Source organism: Clupea harengus, chromosome 26 (genome assembly GCF_900700415.2).
Source record: "Clupea harengus chromosome 26, Ch_v2.0.2, whole genome shotgun sequence".
NCBI lineage: Eukaryota > Metazoa > Chordata > Actinopteri > Clupeiformes > Clupeidae > Clupea > Clupea harengus.
In genome coordinates, this window is record NC_045177.1 from 11,315,379 (window position 1) to 11,335,547 (window position 20,169).

A 20,169-nucleotide genomic window follows, 5' to 3' on the forward strand; every position below is an offset into this window, starting at 1 on the left:
ACATAGAAAGGAGCTGATACAACATTGTCCCATTTAACATGAAAAGTTTGACTGGCATACCAGAACACCAAAATCCTCACAAGAGGTTTAGGGACCCCTCTCGCTAGCAGCTTCATAAACATTGTTTCATGACAAATTCTATCGAAAGCTTTGGAAGCATCAATGAAGCATAAACATACAGATGTATTAAGACTTGTGTACCTAGAGACAATCTCCTTCAGAGCATAGATACAGAGATCAGTACCATGTTTTATTTTAAACCCAAACTGATTGAACAATGAACACTTGAATGATTCTAAGGAGGATTGGGAGACAGGATGTGGTCAGATGAGACCAAAATCAAGCTCGTTGGCATCAACTCGACTTGCCGCGTTTGGAGGGGGAAGAATGCTGAATATGACCCCAAGAACACCATACCCACCGTCAAGCATGGAGGTGGAAACTTTATGCTTTAGGGCTGTTTCTCTGCCAAGGGTACAGGATGACTCCACTGCATCGAGGGACTATGGATGGGGCTATGTAACGTGGAAAATTGGGCTTGAACCTCATTCCCTCATTCCCTCCCATTGAAAACACAACCTTAAGGATTTGGAGAGGATCTGCAAGCGGAGTGGACCAAAATCCCTCTTGAGATATGTGTAAACCTGGTGACCAACTACAAGAAAAGTCTGACGTCTGTAATTGCCAACAAGGGTTATTCCACCAAGTACTAAGTCAATTTTTGCTAGGGGTTCAAATACTTATTTTCTGCATCAAATGCAAATTAAGTCATAAATGTTATAAAATGCAGTTTTCTGGATTTTTTTGTTGATATTCTGTTTCTCACTGTTAAAATACACATACTATTACAATTATAGATCACACATTTCTTTGCAAGTGGCCAAACTTGCGAAATCGGCAGGGGTTCAAATACTTATTTTCCCCACTGTATATACAGTATATATATATATACAGTGTGTGTGATTCCCTAGACTTTTGGGATGTAATTAACTTGCGCTGGAACCAGCAACTCTGATGTTAAAGAAGTGAAAAATGGCTCCTACTACTCTCTCTCTCTCTCTCTCTCTCTCTCTCTCTCTCTCTCTCTCTCTCTCTCTCTCTCTCTCTCTCTCTCTCTCTCTCTCTCTCTCTCTCTCTCTCTCTCTCTCTCTCTCTCTCTCTCTCACACACACACACACACACACACACACACACACACACACACACACACACACACACATCAATGCTATTTGTCGTGGCAAGACCAAATACCTTTTGGCTAACACTATTTTTCTGTAAAGAACTATCAAAAAAGATGGGGGGAATTTGGTCATCATTTGATCATCAGTACACAGGGTTACTGGTCTTCCTTGATGATCGCAACCACTCTTTCTAGAAGTGGTCGGATTCCCTACAGGAGATTCCTCTTTTCCTCTGCTGTCACATCCACATCGGTGATGATTTTGATAGAGTTTGGCAACTTGAAGTGTAACTATATTCACATTGAGTCAGCTGATCACTACTCTTGTCTTGTTGTCCCAGCTCATCCTAATTTGTATGTACCTAAGGCAAGCCATGGAGATAGACATTCCAAAGAAAGTCTTCTGTTCTTCAGGGGCGGGGTTCCGTGACTGTCCTGGTGCCTGGAGGTCACACTAATTGGTGTAAACTGACATATTATGAAACAATTCACTGTCTATGTATTTATCAAAGTAGTGAAATGTATTCCAGTCGGCTCTTATGTTGGCATCCTCGTGAGGGTGATAATGAATTTCCTCCACCATGGGTGAAAATCTAAATTTCTTCATCAATCACATATTAAGTCTGCTTCATGTCTCTGCAGTGAATTGAGGTCTGATCTGACCCAGGATCAGTCCAGGTGTGGAGTATGTGAGAGGGTACCGAGGGACCCAGTCATCACCACCTGTGGACACAGTTTCTGCAGGCAGTGCATCAGCAGCTACTGGGAGCAGCCTGGACTGCCAGGACACCAAACCTGTCCCCAGTGTGGAAAGACATGCAGAGTTCAACCTCCTCTACAGCCTCTTCTGGATGAACACACAGACATGGTAGAAAGCAGCAGACACCTGCACACTGAACACACACCAGACAGATGGAGCAAACCAGGTGAGGGTTTCCTGATGTTTATACTTTTATGAGATCTGATAAAGGAGTAGATAGGACATAAGACAGGAGTCAGGGACCTTTTCAGCTGTCAGAGGCATACACAAATAGTGATATATCTATATATAATTATTATTATTGTTGTGGCCTCCATTATGAGTGTAAACCTCAAGACGATTATCCACACATGCCCCGTCTCAGTAGCTGATAAGACAGGGGGTCGGGAACCTTTTCACACACACACACACACACACACACACACACACTCACACACACACCAGGCATGAAAATCCCTCACCTTTCGGCGAAATTCGCCGTTTTGAAACCAAAATAGGTGACCTACGTGAATCGTGTAGATTCGATGAGAAATGTTTTTTTTGGGGGGGGGGTGTAGGTATTCATATTCAGTGAACTGCGAACAGGTGCGCGTGCCAGAAGGGAGCGCGAGATTCAGTGAATTGCGAACAGGTGCGCGTGCCAGAAGGGAGCGCTAGTGCATGGAAATATTAACGCGAAGTTGCCTTGCATCACCAGTGCAGACCACCATCAGAAGCTGAAAAGCCTGCTGAAGAAGAGAAAAGCGCGAGGCTGAGACGTGGCAAAACAGCGAAAGCGGGCCATGAAAACACTGGTGGTTCAGGCAAAGAAGAAAAAATAATCTGGTTCTGAGAGTATTACGAACTGTAATGTAAATTGTTATCTTTGCCAATAAAATGTATTAAAATTAGGGCTGTCAAAGTTAACGCGTTAATCTATGAGATTATTGTGGCCGAGATTAATGCGATAAAATATTTTAAGGCAGTTAACACAACTTTGTTTACTTCCGATGTGCATTGACACATGACATGAAACCGCCGCGTGCCTGCAGTCAGGAATAGGAGAGACCGAGACGGTAGTTGAAGATGGAGAGAGCAGAGGGATTGTTGGTCGGAAAGTTTCTGTTTAAGAGTGAAAATGACGGAACAACCGACAAAACTAAAGTTGTATGTAGCATTTGTCAAGCTGAATTTAGCTATCACAGAAGCAGCTCGTCTTTAAGTTATCACCTTAATGCAAAGCACCCGACAGAAAGCAGTCCCAGGTTAGATGGTCGCCAACCCACACTCCACGACTTCACTAGGAAAATAACTAGACCAGTCCGTGAAAAGGTTACCAACGCTTACGCAGTTTAGGTTGCCGGTGACTGTCGGCCCATCAACATAGTTGAGGACGGTGGGCTGTCTGAGGTGATTCGAATTGCTTCAGGGGACAATTCTTACGATTTACCGTTGTATGACGGCGAGAGAGCACGAAAAATTCAGCTGCCAGCGTCGCCCTTACTGGTGACAACTGGACGTCAGTCAGAAATGACAATTACCTGGGTGTCACAGTTCATTGTATTGACAATGTATGGAAATTGAGATCTTTTGCATTGGAAGTAAAAAAAAAAAAACATTCGCGACATACAACGGAGGACTGTGCAGAGGAATTCATCGACGTCTCAAACAGATGGGAGATAAGTGGCAAACTGACCACTTTAGGCACTAATAGTGCCCGTATTATGTTGGCAGCTGCTAGGCTCCTTCCATTTTAACATCTACCCTGCGCGGCACACAGTCTGTACCTGGCTGGCACTTTATAGGTATGAGTTATAGGCCTGAGCCTCTTTGAAAACACAGTTCTGCGTGTAGTTTTGTGTTAAAATACAATTAAACAACAGTGTCTAAAATACACGCTGTCTGAAAGTGATTACTCGTTCATTTATAAGATTTAGTCTTTAGAAGTCAAACAAACTTTTAATCGCGATTAATTTAGATTAATGAATTTCAAAATGTGAGATTAATTAGTTAATTGTTTTGTATCTATTGACAGCCCTAATTAAAATCTGAATTACATAACATTGTATTGGCTGTCAATCATGATGGAAGAGTAGACAAGTTAAGTTACAGCATGTCCACCATCTCTTGTGGGGGCTATGCATTAAGCCATTTGTGGTGCCCTTACCACATTGTGCCTCTTATACTGTATGTTAGACCCAGTGACATCAGTGCATAATACTTAGTAAGGAGGCCATAATAATTTTGGACTCATGGCTGAAGTTAAGTTTCTCCAGCTCTCCCCAGGTTGGCAAAAAAAGCCTCTCAAAATGCATCAGATTGATGCTTTAAAATATGGAATATTAAAAATTTTCTTACGGGGGAGCATGCCCCCGGACCCCCCTAGAGGGGTAATATCCTTCTCACCTTTTTCACCCCTGACCCGTTTTCATGCCTGACACACACACCCACACCCACACACACACATATATATATATATATTAAACTAATCAGTTCATTAGGGCTTGAAATATCTGTTTATTATTATCGTCATTGTTGTTATTATTGTTGTGGCCTCCATTATGAGTGTAAATCATAAGAAGATTATGCACACATGCCCCGTGTGCAGCTCTCTCCTCATACGCATATTCATCAGTCCATCGGGGCTGGAAAGATCTGTACTTCTTGTCTCTCAGCCATTTTAACTTCTCAAACAGTCAAAAGAGGACGCTAACAACGTTTTGAGTTGAACTTTGATTAGTGAATTTGACTTGGATATGACCTAAACATCATCCCTTTACCACAACAGAATTGAAGAAGGTGGAATTCATGTAAAATCAGTGGTGTGGTGGGAGTGTAGCACTCCCCATCTCCAGTATGAGCAAAGTGTGTGAAGATATATCAGTCACACTGACAGAGGAAAAGTCGTTGCTATAGGTTACCCAAAGACTTGCACTGATAATGAAGAACACATTAATGTACTTTATACAAAGAAATTACATTCCATTTGAACATGAGTGTTTGAATAATGTTTGGTTAAAAGTAGGGATGGGTATCGTTTCGTTTTTTCCGATACCGGTGCTTAACCGATACTTTTAAAACGATACCGGTGCCTAAATGGTGCCTGAACCGATACTTTAAAAAACGACGATTAACGACATTAAAGAAAGGCTTTTTTATTTCCAAGGCAAATATTTTTCTTCAAATTGAACAATATATTAACTGTTTAAGGTATACTATAAATATAAATATGAACAACATATTAATGTTATGAACAACATATTAATGTTAATTAATTAAGTTGCGTTGCATTTCGGTCCGGGTAGGTACCGGTTGTATTGGAACCGGTGCCATATTGGAACCGGTTCTCGGTACCCAACCCTAGTTAAAAGAGATGTAGATCGGCCTATACTAAGATTTGTGCTGAAGTGAGATTGGTTTTTAGACTGGGAGAAATTATTGAATCTAAAAGGTCTCAAACACACTTCAGTATGTGCACACAAATTGCATGAGTGCTCATGGTAAGCTAATATAGAGGGAACGCCATTCCCTTGCATCCTACAGCCACTACACCCCTGATAAGAATGGAGATTGAAGTATTTAGGTTACTTATTACTCATGAAATGCCACTAAAATGAAATGGAAGCATTTTGGGCGGATAACAAACAATTGTATTTTTCACATCTGTCCCCGAGCCATATAAGATTTTGGAAAAAGCCCTGATATAAGACATAACATTGTAAACACTATTGGCCTTTATATAACAATTTGATGGTTATTAGATGGAATTGAATATTTGTTATCCCTAAATGCCGTGTTCCGGTCAAAAATTACCATTTTGAAACTTCAGTCTATAATAAAAATCTTCATGACATCCTTCACCCTACCTTCTTGAATGGATGAATTAAATTATAGTAAAATTAATAAAGACTTTTTAAAATATTTTATGTAGCATCGATACATTTGTCAAAAATGACCGGGCCTTTAAAATGAATGTTCAGGTCCTGAAGCAGCAAAGCAGCCCCAGACTATCACACTACCACCACCGTGTTTGACTGTTGGTATGATGTTCTTATTTGTGGAATGCTGTGTCCATAGAATCTCATCCCAAAGGTCTTGGGGGTGATCAAGCTGTTTTATGGCAAATGTGAGACGAGCCTTTGTGTTCTTCTGGTCAGCAGTGTTTTTTGCCTTGCAACTCTCCCATGGATGCAATTTCTGACCAGTCTCTTTCTTATTGTGGAATCGGGAACACTGACCTTAACTGGGGCAAGTGAGGCCTGCAGTTCTTTAGATGTTAGTCTGGGCTCTTTTGTGACCTCCTGAATGAGTCGCTGATGCACTCTTGGAGCAATTTTGGTTGGCTGGACACTCCTGGGAAGGTTCACTACTGATCAAAATTGTATTCATTTGTAGATAATGGCTCTCACCATAGTTCACAGGAGTCCCAAAGCCTTAGAAATGGCTTTTCAACCATTTCAAGGCTGATAGATGTCAATGATTGTGTTGTCTCATCTGTTCTGGAATTTCTTTAGATCACGGCATCATGTACTGCTTTTTGAAACCTTTTAGCCTACTTCACATTGCCAGACAGGTTATATTTCAGTGATGTTTAGATTCAACAGGGCTGGCAGTAATCATGTCTGGGTGTGTTTAGTGAAATTGAACCAAAGTATCAATTCAATTTGGTTAATTGGTTGATTTAGTAACTAAGGGGGCAATTACTATTTCACATAGGGCCAGGTGGGGTTGGATAGCTTTTTTCCTTCAATAAATGACATCATCATTTAAAAACTGTATTTTAAATGGGTAATCTTTGTCTAATATTAAAATGAGTTATGTGATCTGAAACATTTAAGTGTAACAAATATGCAAAAAAGAAATTGGGAAGGAGGCAAATACTTTTTCACAGCACTGATTTATTGTGACTTTATTCTGTTTGTCATTCAGTGGGAGAATTTGTAAATGCAATATTATAATTTAGCTGACGAAATATTATGAATCACTTATTATGAACAACATTTTACTGAAACTTATGTTTTAAATTAGGGTAGTTTTAGTCATGTAGGACCACAAATAACGTTGTAAATACTCATATGGCTCTTGGTAGGAGAAAGATTCCCCATCCCTGCTCTAGATTATCAGACAGGGTCTTATAGTGTAGCTCTACAGCAGATCGTAAAATTACGAATGTGTAAGGATCAACAGTAGTAAAAATCAAAGGGATATTTGTGTCTGGAATGTCAATGATAATTTTGATGAAGCAAGCACAAATGAAAACTAATATTGTGATTTATCATACACATGATACTAATAGGTTTTTTTGTTTATTTTTGTTCATGATAAACAGCTGATGATGTCCTGAGGAGAGTTATAGAGAAGCATAAAGCCAGTCTGAAGAAGAGGTTTGAGAACATTTCTGAAGGCATCATCAAACCAGGAGCTGAGACACCCCTCAATAAGATCTACACAGAGCTCTACATCACAGAGGGAGAGAGTGAAGGGTTGAATAAGGAACATGAGGTGTTGCAGGTAGAGTCAGCATCCAGAGCACAAACCACAGAAGACACACCAATCAACTGCAATGACATCTTCAAGCCCTTACCTGGACAGGAGAAGCACATCAGAACTGTGATGACCAAAGGTGTTGCTGGCATTGGAAAAACAGTCTCAGTGCAGAAGTTCATTCTTGATTGGATAAATGGGGTAGCCAATCAGAATGTAGACTTTATCTTTCCCCTTCCTTTCCGTGAGCTGAATTTAGTCAGGGTTGATCAGTATAGTCTTCACAAGCTCCTGCTTGACTTCCATCCTGAGCTTAAGGAGCTGAAGGATGGTGAAGAATACAAAGACTGTCAGGTTGTGTTCATCTTTGATGGTTTGGATGAGAGACGGTTACCTCTGAATTTCCAACAGAACATGATATCTGATTTAAAACAAACATCATCAGTGGATGTTCTGATGACAAGCCTCATTCAGGGAAGTCTGCTTCACTCTGCACACATCTGGATAACCTCACGACCAGCAGCAGTCAGCCAAATTCCTGCTCACTTAATTGATCAGATGACAGAAGTACGAGGGTTCAATGACCCTCAGAAGGAAGAGTACTTCAGGAAGAGAATCAGTGATGAGAGTCGGGCCAGCCGAATCATCTCACACATTAAGGCATCCAGGAGTCTCCACATCATGTGCCACATTCCAGTCTTCTGTTGGATTGCAGCTACTGTACTTCAGCAGATGCTGGACAACACTCAAGACATTCCCAAAACTCTGACTGAGATGTTCATACACTTCTTGCTCATCCAGACCAGAAGGAAGGATCAGAAATATCAAAGTGGAACTGAGACAGATCAAAAGAAACTTCTGAAACCTCAGAAAGAGATTTTACTGAAGCTTGGAGAACTGGCTTTCAAGAATCTGGAGAATGGCAATCTGATGTTTTATGAGGAAGACCTGAAAGAGTGTGGCATTGATATCAGTAAAGCAGTGCACTCTGGCATATGCACTGAAATCTTCAAAGAAGAATCTGTGTTTCACCAGAGGAAGGTCTACTGCTTTGTGCATCTAAGCATCCAGGAGTTTCTGGCAGCTGTGTTTGTGTTTCACTCTTATGTGACCAAGAACTTCAAGGTACTGAAATCCCTCATCAGTGAAGAACATAATCAATCAATTGTTGCATATCTTCAATCAGCACTTGGATTTAAATCTCAAGATCATCTACATGTGCTACTTAAGAGTGCAGTGCATGAGGCTTTGAAGAGCAGGAATGGACACCTGGATCTTTTCCTTCGATTCCTTATGGGCATCTCTCTGCAGAGCAATCAGAGACTTTTGAAAGGTCTACTGAACCACAAACACAGCACCTCAAAGAGCGTTGATGAAACATGTCAATATATTAAGGAGCTCAACAGGAAAGATCTCTCTCCAGAACGATGCATCAATCTTTTCCATTGCTTATTAGAAATGAATGATCATTCTATGCACAAAGAAATTAAAAAATATCTGGAGTCACCAAAGAACTTCAAAGAGAAATTGTCCCCTGCTCACTGTTCAGCACTGGCCCACATACTTCTAATGTCTGCGGAGGTGCTGGATGAGTTTGACCTGAAGAAATACAACACATCAGATGAGGGACGCAGGAGACTGGTGCCTGCTGTGAGATGCTACAGAAAGGCACGGTGAGTTTCTGATGGAGATGGATGAACGTCTTATTAGTAAACAACTTCTTTTTTCATGATATTCTTGAGTGAAAAGTGAAAAGTAAAGGGAATTTGTGGATTATGTGGATTATGTCCATTACACTGCAGGACTGTGCATGACTGATTAATAGTGTTGATGAAACATCTACATTTACCAGCGGGTACATAAATGTGTAAGAGTCATGACATAGGAGAGTGAAGGAGTTGGAAGAATCAGAATTTAAGGCTCAGAGTTAATAAAGATGTACAATATTCAATAGTCCAACTTTGCATTAAATGACACTTTACATTATTACATCACGTCAAGTTTGACTTTTAGTATTTACGTCTGCCCTTTGATAACAGCACAGTCAAAGGTTTCACACATAGAGTGGTTACTGGTCAGGACTGATATGTGGATTACTTGGAATTGATCTACTAATCTAGTTATGTCCAAGTGAGCCATTGTCTCTCAGTGAGGCCTTCTGTAAAAAAGTGGTAAATATCAGTGGAGGATACATAGGGCTACTTGCATTTATATGTATGTTTGTATGTCTGTGTGTGAGTGTCTGTGTGTCTCAGCTATGTATCCAAATCCAAATACGCTAATGAGGAAAGTAAAAATAATGCGATGGAAGCAAATCCCTGAAGTTGCTCATTATTATTCGATCAATAAAAGTCAGCTGATTGACGTATGTGCGTCAGCCAGTATATTTATTCAAATTGATTCATCTCAGGGAAAACTCCTCAAGCACCACTTCAACTGGAATTTTAGTTGCCTCCACCCTTTCATTATATTGATTTGAGTAATATTTTGTCTTTTGTCACAATTTTTTGCAGACTTGCTGAATGTACACTTAGATATAAGTCCTGTGGAATTGTGGCTACTATTCTACAGTCACCAAACTCCCTGACAGAGCTGGACCTGAGTAAAAATGTCCTGGGAGATTCTGGAGTTCAGTTTCTCTCTAACGGACTGTCTAGTCCCCACTGCAAACTGCAAAAATTAAGGTTGGTGTTATGCATGTTTATTGTCATGAATTTTCTGATTAGTTATGTATCACTTAATTATGATTTATATTGTTGTACAAGCATAGTAGTAACTTGACATCGCTAATTTGACAGACTTTAACAGTATCACCTTTCTTTTCTCCTTTACATAAGAATCTAACTCAATTTCTACCTGTTAATTCCGTATCTCTCATCCCTCTTAGAGCTTCTGTTGTTTTTTCCCCTCCCCGTAAATGGAGAATGATAGATATTTGTGAAATTATGTTTTTTATATAGAGGTGAAATTATGTTTAAAAGACATTATGCAATCAATAGATTTTAAAGATATAGGAAATAAACTCAAATACTACAGATGAAATTATAATAACCATGACAACAGTGGAATAACTGTTCACATCTCATTTTATTGTAAAAGTACCAGTTAACACCTACATCACTGTACTGAGGTGTGAACCTCTATTTTCTGTAGACGGGTCAAACCTGTGCCACTTCAATAACTGATCCTTCTAAAAAGAGGCCAGTAGCCTACATTCAGGGATGCAAACAGCGTGCTTTTCGGCGCCTCACGCTTTTTTTCACGTCAGTTTGGGTGACTTGTGTGAATCATGCAGATCCGAAGAGTTTTTTAAGGAGGGGGGGGGGGTCTGATTATAATTTTATCAACAGTAATTCTGGATTGCCTCCACCAAACAAGTAAATCAGAAATAAGCATATCAGCAGCGATTATTTCCAAAACCCTCGAAAGCTGTTGCAATAGAGATTTAACGTTACTTTCTGTTTGAAGATAAGGTAGCAGATAGTGTTGAAGAATGGGTTTCTTGAAATTGGACGACTTTAAATAACATATGAAATTGAACAACATAAACACCTATACAGATAAAATAAATCAACAAGGATAGCAAAACCGATTGATAAGCATAGAATGAGAACGGCAGAAAGGCAGGCAGAACGTCGGACGACGAGACAGATCAGTGACACAGGCTGTTTTTTTTCCATTATATGAGAAGGCTGAGATATTCATAACATTTTATTCAGTCTTACTGGTGGTCCTTTTGTAATACCAACAGGTGCACTTCATTGTGGATAAGTAAAGCCTATGTACTGTTCTCACTATGTGTAGCATAACATAGCATAACTATGTTTCTACATAACAGCTGTTGCCATTCCCACGAGACGAACATTTGAATGATCAAAGTAAAAGTCCAATACTATACTGTGTTCGTTTCCATAACGAAACAACAATACAAGCAATATACATTTGCTGACCTGAATAAGCAGAGGGCAGAACAGCCTATTTTGCTACGTTTTTGTAGTCCCGTTAATCTTTTGTTTGGCATGTTGGTGAGGTTATTTAGAGGACCATTTTTCAATGGTTTTGTTTCTTAATGAATGTTTGTTTATTAATTAACTAACTTAATTCACTTATTTTTCAACAAATTCGCAACTCGATCGCGACTCCCACTTGCTCCCGCAAATGCATCGCAACAAACACCTAAAAAATACCGCAACTTTTTGGAAAAGCTCCTGCGAAATCAGGAATTTTAGGCCGCAACTATCACAAAAAAGGCCCGCGAAATCCTGGGGGTACTGCATTGTGAAGTGTTGGGCCATGTAATGAGTTTGGGGAAATATCCAGCTCTCAGCCAGGTTATCAGAGGTGCCCTCTCCATCTTTCATGGGCCACTGGTAGAGTCCTCCTTTAGTCTCATGGGAGATGTGATTGACACCAAAAGATCTAACTGACACTAAAAGATCTAACATGAAGATCTCCACCTTTGATGCAGTGCAGACTGTGAAATATGTGCTCAGGTCTAGGGGCAAGACTGGCATTGGCATGTTTAAAAGAGATGACATCAACATGGGGCAGTTGATAAAACTCTCTGCCAGAACATTAGGGCTGCAGGGAGAAGGGACAAGACCGACAGAGGGAAGAGGACAGAGGCAAAGCAGAAGAGGCAGGCGGAGTATGGCTGCAGTGCTACATGTGAAAGTGCCGAGAAGGCCAAGACTACTGCTCTGGCCAAAGAGAGGCAGACACGTCTCAAACATGTAAAGAAAATGAATGCAGCCAGACGGAAGGCCCTGGATACGTTGCAGGAGGTGGCCAGGGAGAAGAGGAAGAAGAATTGTTGTGCCTATAGGGGTGGGCCGGGATGTCGGGGGGTTGGTGGCAATGTAAGTATATGGATATTTGCAGCGGAGCGAGGGCTTCAATTACCTCTCTCTTTTTTGACCATCCATGTGTTTGCATCCCTGTACATTACACTACATATTAATAAAATCTCTTCTAGAGTGAATCCTGAGTGAATCCTGGGAATCCTGAAGACAGTCTATCTTAAATACACTGCAGTTGAAATTACAGACTGAATCATATAGGTTTACTGTGAATGATTTTTGAGATGCCTAATCTCTCTCTCTCTCTCTCTCTCTCTCTGTCTGTCTCTCTCAGTCTCTGTAATTGTCAGATCTCAAATGATGGTTATGTTTGTCTGGCTCTCACACTGATGTTAAACCCCTCCTGTGTGAAAGAACTGGATGTGAGCAACAATCATCCAGGAGAATCAGCACAGAAGCTGTTATCTTCTAGACTTGAGGATTCTCACCGTGAAGTTGAAGCAATTCAGTACGTACTCTTTAAGAATAAATGTACATTTGTAACTGTAGTGTTACCTTTTTTGACTATGTTAGGTAGTCTGCCATGCCTGATATTTTTGTATATTTCACCTAACTAAAAACCATGAGGCAAAAGTGGCATTCATGATTATATTCTAGAACATCTCAGCAATAATAAAATGAGAGTAAAAGGAATGTAGTAAAAAACGTTTTTTATTAAAATGAAATCTAAAGACACTAAAATGAAATCTAGTTTTAGAGGTGCTCAGACTTTGTACAAAAACACATTGTTAATATTTTGGAAGTTTTCCTTTTTACTCTGAGCCCTGTAAACATAGGTGTTTGCTCCACATAGGTGAGTTTAGAATTCAGAAAGTGTGTGTGGTTTCAATACTAATTCTAAGTAATATAGAATGTGACACTTTTCTTCACTTAGACCAGTATGCATATTGATGAGAAAGGTGTGAACATTCTGGGACACCTCGGTCAGAGTCAATGGCCATGACGTAATGGGCCTGGAATGTCTTTGTTCCTACAGGTTTTCTTGACACATCATGACCCAATAGTGATCACTGAATTACCATCTCCTTATCATATGAATAGTTGTCATTTGCTAATGGGAGGGTCGAAACCTCACTCAGAGGCTGAAATGTGCAAGGGATTCGTAATATTGTCCTTACAAAGTGATTATTTATATTTTAGTTTCAAACTTTACATATTTTAAAAGAAAAGGGTTCAAGGTTGCTGTGGGTGTTAGTTTTATGTTTCTAGGTCAAAAACTCGCAGATATTTTTTTTATATATTAATCAAAATACCACCAAGTGTCCCACGGGGCACCTTGGGGCTGGAAGAGTTAACAATTATGTGACCTGTTACTGTTACTTCTCTCTGCAGGATTATGTAGTCCTCACTACAGATATCAAGGTTCCCTTTAGACCAGGGGTGGGCAATTCATTTCCCCAATGGGCCACATGAGATAAGGGGACTGTTGTGGAGGGCCGGACCAATAGGCTGAACTCAATTCTGCTCAATATAAGTTGTATCTTTTTAAAAAAAAAAACATTAAATTGTATGGTTTTGATTAACTGCTACTGGTAAGAGTAGATGTTACATTTAGGCTATCAAAAAAATGTGGTGCAGGCATAGTAAAAACGGCAACATTATTTAATCAACATTCACCAAAACGATTTTGAAAATGAGCATGTTTTTTCAGTATTAAAGGTGTTCCCAGACGATCAATACACATGGCACACACACACACACACACACACACACACACACAAGAGCAAGCTTGCAATGCAATAGTATAAGTATACAAATGAATAGTAATATCAATTTTTATCAGCGCAAATGGTCGCAGGCACGCCCACACGCACGAACGTAGGCCTACGGACGGAAATAAAAAAATATCCCGTTTATTATACGGTTACTTGCCAAAACAATGGAAGACATTTCTCCAAAATACCTCTTTTTAATGATTTTGTTGCCGTTTAGTTCTTCACGCAAATGCGAAGCAACCCACCTTTTAACTTCAAGTTTCAATGACTTTCAGTTACGTTAAATGACCGGACTACTTGCGTTGCGGAATGATATGAAAGATGTGAATTAGAAGCACAAAACCCGTTGCCAATGACAGCAGTCATACATTTTTCGCAGCAGTGAATATAAAGAAATTACAGACCTGCTAACGTTGGGATGGCACATTCAAATCAACGGAACTTTTTGGAACATTCTGAAGAGCCGTATAATAAGTACAGGTATTTATGCTACATTTGATTCCTAATTTACAATTGACCTCCGCGGGCCGCAAATTGCCCTTGGGCCGCACTTTGCCCAGGTCTGCTTTAGACTCTACATAGTCTGTTATCATAAGTTACTCATTTAGAGAAAAGGAGAAAGGGAATGCTTCCTTGGGATAGAAAAAAATCTTACAACAGTTCATTAAACTTAATTTAGTTCAAAATGAAAAATAAAGAGAGAGATGTGAATATATTTAATGAATAATTATATGTCAATTTCAAATCAATTTGATGTTTTGGAAGGCACAACTACTGCATTGCTAATGAATATTAGCAAAGAAGTTACAACATTTGCTTTTTATGTAACTTCCGGTATAGACCATGCCCTGTCACAGTCTTCAATCTGAATAATGATAAAGAGACATATAACTTTGTTGGTTGAACAGATACAGGTACAAATAATGAGGTCTCTGTACACCTTTATTGTGTAGGTATAGTGTGCACATGAATGAACTGCATAGTGGCATGATAGGGGTTGAAGCTCGTCATGTAACGGTATATGTCATTAATGTCATGTTTACATTTTCAAGACCTAAGGGATTTGGTGGAGAAAAACTAAAGTAGTGTGCACATGAATGAACTGAGACCTGTAGAGGAATGTGAGTTGTATCTCGCCACATTTTTGCAGGCTGCTGTGGACATTAAAATGAGGGAACTGTGAGGACTGTGGAAATACAGGGGTAGCTGTTTGTGTATTAGTCTGCCATTACTGTCATGTAAAATGTAGCAGTGTGAGAAATCTAAGGGAAAACTCAACACCTCTTCAATTATTTTTAGTTGCTTTAGTTAGATTAACTCATACAGCAATAACTTTTTTTCTACTAGATGGCAATACACAACAGAAAGATTTTATAAGTTACAGGTGGAAAGCTATGGAAGAAAGTTGCATCCAGGAGCCTTCAAAAGCAAAAATGATGTGGCTCCACAATAAATTAACCCACTTATTCATTATTCACATAACTCAAATGTTGTATGATGTAAAATAGTTTAACAGGACACATGATATGTCTAGTAACAACATAAAGAAGGGGGCAACATATAAGTCATAACCAACAATATTTATTGACTGATCTTGAAAGTATTGGCTTACAAAAGCAAAATAAGTTATCACATAGAACTAACTCAGTGTGCAGCATGCATGGAGTAAACATTCACACTGGAACCTATGAAAAGTGACAGTGGTATATAGAAATACAGACTTCACAGCCTGCTAGCCACGATTTTCTTTCGTACCAATTCTTGGAAAATCCTCGGGTGTAGAAGCCTGTTGAATGGATACATTTTGGTCTAGAATGTCCTAATTGTTGTTGCCAATTTATCTTCATTCGTACGCCGACTAAAAGGATTTTCTTTTAAAGAGATAATCTTGTTGTTGCACTGAACGCTAGCCATCTTGACAGAATGTGACTTGATCGAAGTTGTATGACGTACTTATACGTAGTTACGTATGGCGAAAGCACGTTGGGGCTAGCCCTCCCAGAACCCATAGAGATTGCATTGAAAGCCCTGTTATGTGAAAAAAACTGATTTTACATGAGTATTTGAGAGATGTGTGAGGCGATTTTCAACCTGGCTGAAATCACCCCAAAAGTGGCTGGACCATTTGAAGCCCAACTTTAGCCTGATTGGACAATGGCATTCAGTTGCCTCCACCCTTATCATTAATATTGATTTCTCAGGCTACCTTCAGAAAGGCATAGCTTATTTATCATTTCAGAGTAATATTTTGTCTTTTATTATGTTGTTTTGCAGACTTGCTGAATGCACACTCACAGATAAGTCCTGTGGGATTGTGGCTACTGTTCTACAGTCACCAAACTCCCTGACAGAGCTGGACCTGAGTAACAATGACCTGGAAGATTCTGGAGTTCAGCTTCTCTCTAATGGACTGTCTAGTCCCTACTGCAAACTGCAGACATTAAGGTTGGTCTTATACAGCTGTATGTATGTTTTTATCAGTGGTGGCTCCTGAAAATATTCTCAGGGGGGGCAATTTTTCTGATAATGATTAAGGCGACCCATTCAGTAGGTACATTAAGCAAGACAACTCTTCCGGCCGATACACAGACGTGATGGCACCATAGAGGAACAGCTCCCGAGTATTTGAAATTCTCCATGCTCCCTAAACATCGAATTACGTTTACGAATTGAAAATATTGAGTAAGAGGGGCAAGGATGTCAGCTAGGGGTAAAAAAGACGGAAAAGAAAATAAAAAAACAGGGCAAACAGGGACTCAAAATGGAAATGCTAACGCGGCTAGCCCTGACAGAGAACCCACGGCTAATCTAGCTCTGATTCTCAAAGAATTAAGAGACTTTCGACAGGACAATAAATCTCAACTGGAGGAAATCAAAGGAGAGATAACAAAAACCAACAATAGACTGGAGGAGGCCGAAGACCGAATCGAAAAGGCAGAAGAAAGATTACAAAATGTCGAGGGTGTTTTGTCAGAAATGCTAAAACTTCATGCACAAATGGAGACCAAGTTAACCGAGCAGGAAAGCCGCTCAGAGTAAATATCCGCCTATATGGGATTCCAGAGGGGGCCGAAAAGGATAGTGAATCAGTGATTGAGTTTGTAGAACAACTGCTGGGGGATAACCTCGACATTGCTGATACAACAACTCTACAAATCGAGAGAGCCCATAGCTCACTAGGACCTTAACCACCGCCACATGCACAGCCAAGATCTATCGTTGTCAAATTTGCCAGCTTCCGAACCAAAGAGATGGTACTTAGCAAAGCATGGCAAAAGAAGGGCTTGATGTTGGAAGAAACACAAATTAATGTTGACAATGATTACCCGCCGCGCATTCTGCAAAGGCGAAAAGAATATGCAGAAGTAAGAAAAGCTCTCAAGGAGCGAAACATCAAGTTTCAAACTTTGTTCCCTGCCCGACTAAAAGTGAAATACCGGGAAGGAGACAAGATCTACGACACCGTGGAAGAGGCAACGAAAGACTTGACTAAGAAGGGATTCAACGTCGTGCCTGTCAAGCAACCTGAGACAATGATGGAGCGCCTTCAAAAACTAAGCTGGCAGAGAAGCGGACGAGCCCGACAAGTGGAAAGCACTACTTCTGGAACCCCTCACTACAAAGAGCGACTGCAAGCCTTCCGAAGAGATGATTCACCCCAGAACGTGGATCGTGGATAGTAGCCTGATGCAAACAGATTATCCAACTGATTCAATCTCCCGCCCTGGAATGGTGAGTTTGATTATGTGACTGTTTAGCCCATAATAGAGCAATGTGACTTTTTTACGACCTAGCGACTAAGCTATATTTCTAAGAATCGGGACAATGGACATGGAACTTTGCTACGCAGACACCTCTGAGGGCCCTCCCACTTATCGAGAAAGACGTTTTTATGTTTTTATTTCTCTACTTTGTTAAATGTTCACATTTTGTTTGTTTACAGCTGTTCTTTGCTGTAAAGGGGAAGTTTTTCACTCAAATGCAGGACATGACTATTGAAGTAAGCCTTAATGCAAAGCATAAGATTAGCCACATATAGTGTTAATGGGTTAAATAACCCAGTCAACAGAGGGAAAATTTTGTCAAAACTCAAAAAAGACAAGGTCCAAATAGCGTATCTCCAGGAAACTCATCTAAATGCCACTGAACATGCCAAACTAAACAGAATGGGTATTAAATATGTATTTTCATCATCTGAAAAATCAGGACATAAAAGAGGGGTAGCTATATTGCTAGCAAGAGGAGTGAATTATGAACATATGTCAGAACTCACCGATACAGAAGGCAGGTATGTGATGATAATAGGTAAACTAGAAGGGACAATTGTAAGTTTCCTAAATGTGTATGCACCTCCAGGCAGTGGATGGATGTTTTATAGGAAAATATTTGATTTGATGGCAACAAAAGCACAAGGGGTTGTTATCTGCGATGGGGACTTTAACATACATCTAAATCCAAAACTAGATGTTTCAACTGGTAAGTCTGAGACAAAACGTATAAGTAGGAGAATGATTGCCTTAATGAAAGAATTGGGCATTGTAGATATATGGAGAGATTTATATCCCAACAGCCGAGATTATACTTATTACTCCTCACCACATGCAGTATACACTAGAATAGATTACTTTTTCACTTTCAGAAGAGACCTACACAAAATTGAGAGGTGTGACATAGGCCCAATCACTCTTTCAGACCATAGCCCTGTATTTATTTCTCTGTCCTTGAACAGAGAACAACGATCTACACTATGGAGACTGAATTCAAATATATTGAACTATCCAGACACCAAGGAGCATTTAACAGCAGAAATTAACACATTCTTTGACCTAAATGATAATGGGGAGGTGACACCAGGTATCCTCTGGGATACACTCAAAGCAGTTATGAGGGGGAAAATCATTGCCATTACGTCTTCGCTGAAAAAACTTAGAAGACAAAAGCTACAAGACCTTGAGACCAAATTAAAGCATTTACAAAGGGTTCACAGTGTTACTTTAGATGAAAGGGAGAAACAAGAAATAAAAGAGATAAGGAATGAGATAGAGGAAATGAGCACACAGGAAATACAAAAGAAATGTATATTTCTAAAACAACGTTATTATGAGGTTAGAGGTAAGGCAATGAAGCTTCTGGCATACAAACTAAAAAAGCAGCAAGCAGAAAATACAATTTCTAAGATACGAAACCCAGAATCTGGGGAAATTGAACACAGACTGGGAAAAATCCAGCAAAGCTTTGAAATGTTCTACAAAACACTCTATTCTCAGCAACATATTCATAATACTCCTCACATTGATGCATTTTTGGCCTCACTTAACTAACCCTCTATTTCTGAAGAACAAAATGAACGATTAGCATCAGAAATACTGAGGAATTAAACGCAGCCATCTCTAGGTTGAAAGCGAATAAATCGGCTGGCCCAGATGGCTTAAATGCCGAATGGTACAAATCCCTGCGAGAGCAGTTAGTCCCAAGATTACTAGAGACATATAACTGGGTCCTAAAGGAAAATAAAATTCCACCCTCCTGGAAAGAAGCAATAATTTCACTAATCCCCAAGGAAGGGAAAGACAAGCTTGAATGTGGTAGTTTTCGCCCTATTAGCGTACTAAACGTAGACTATAAATTATTTACATCAATACTGGCACATAGAATAGACAAGATTCTACCTAATTTAATACACACAGACCAGACTGGTTTTATAAGGCAAAGGCAAACACAAGACAATTTGAGAAGAACCCTTCACATTATTAATCACATCATACAAAATGGCACAGAGGCAATGCTTATAAGTCTGGATGCAGAAAAGGCCTTCGACTCTGTCAGGTGGTCTTTCCTTTATAAAGTATTAGCAAAGTTTGGCTTTCATAAGTCGATCATTGACACTTTCCAAGCCCTATATGACAGTCCTTCTGCCATGATTAAAGTTAATGGTGCCCTTTCAAAAGCATTCACCCTGGAACATGGAACAAGACAGGGGTGTCCTGCCTCACCCCTGCTTTTTGCATTATTTTTTGAACCACTTAATGGATACGACAGAATTGTGAAATTAAAGGGATAAATATACATTCTGAGGAACATAAACTAGCATTATTTGCCGATGATGTATTAGTCTACCTAACAGCCTACTCTGACATTCCCTAAGCTAATGACTGTTTTAGAAAAATACGGTGCTCTCTCAGGATATAAACT

The 20,169-nt window shown here is 39.8% G+C and overlaps 1 protein-coding gene across 1 annotated transcript in view; it reads left to right on the top strand.

The window, feature by feature from the left end:
• Window positions 1-1,828: 1,828 nt before the first annotated feature.
• The window catches only part of LOC116219696 (NACHT, LRR and PYD domains-containing protein 12-like), a gene marked incomplete at its 3' end in the record, with an annotated part of 46,301 nt that continues 27,960 nt past the window's right edge, over window positions 1,829-20,169 (top strand). Inside the window, exons 1-4 of the mRNA XM_042703926.1 lie at window positions 1,829-2,106; window positions 7,249-9,076; window positions 9,917-10,087; window positions 16,252-16,422. Of these exons, the coding sequence (XP_042559860.1) occupies window positions 2,046-2,106; window positions 7,249-9,076; window positions 9,917-10,087; window positions 16,252-16,422 (2,231 nt within the window). The remainder of the gene's footprint in view (window positions 2,107-7,248; window positions 9,077-9,916; window positions 10,088-16,251; window positions 16,423-20,169) is intronic.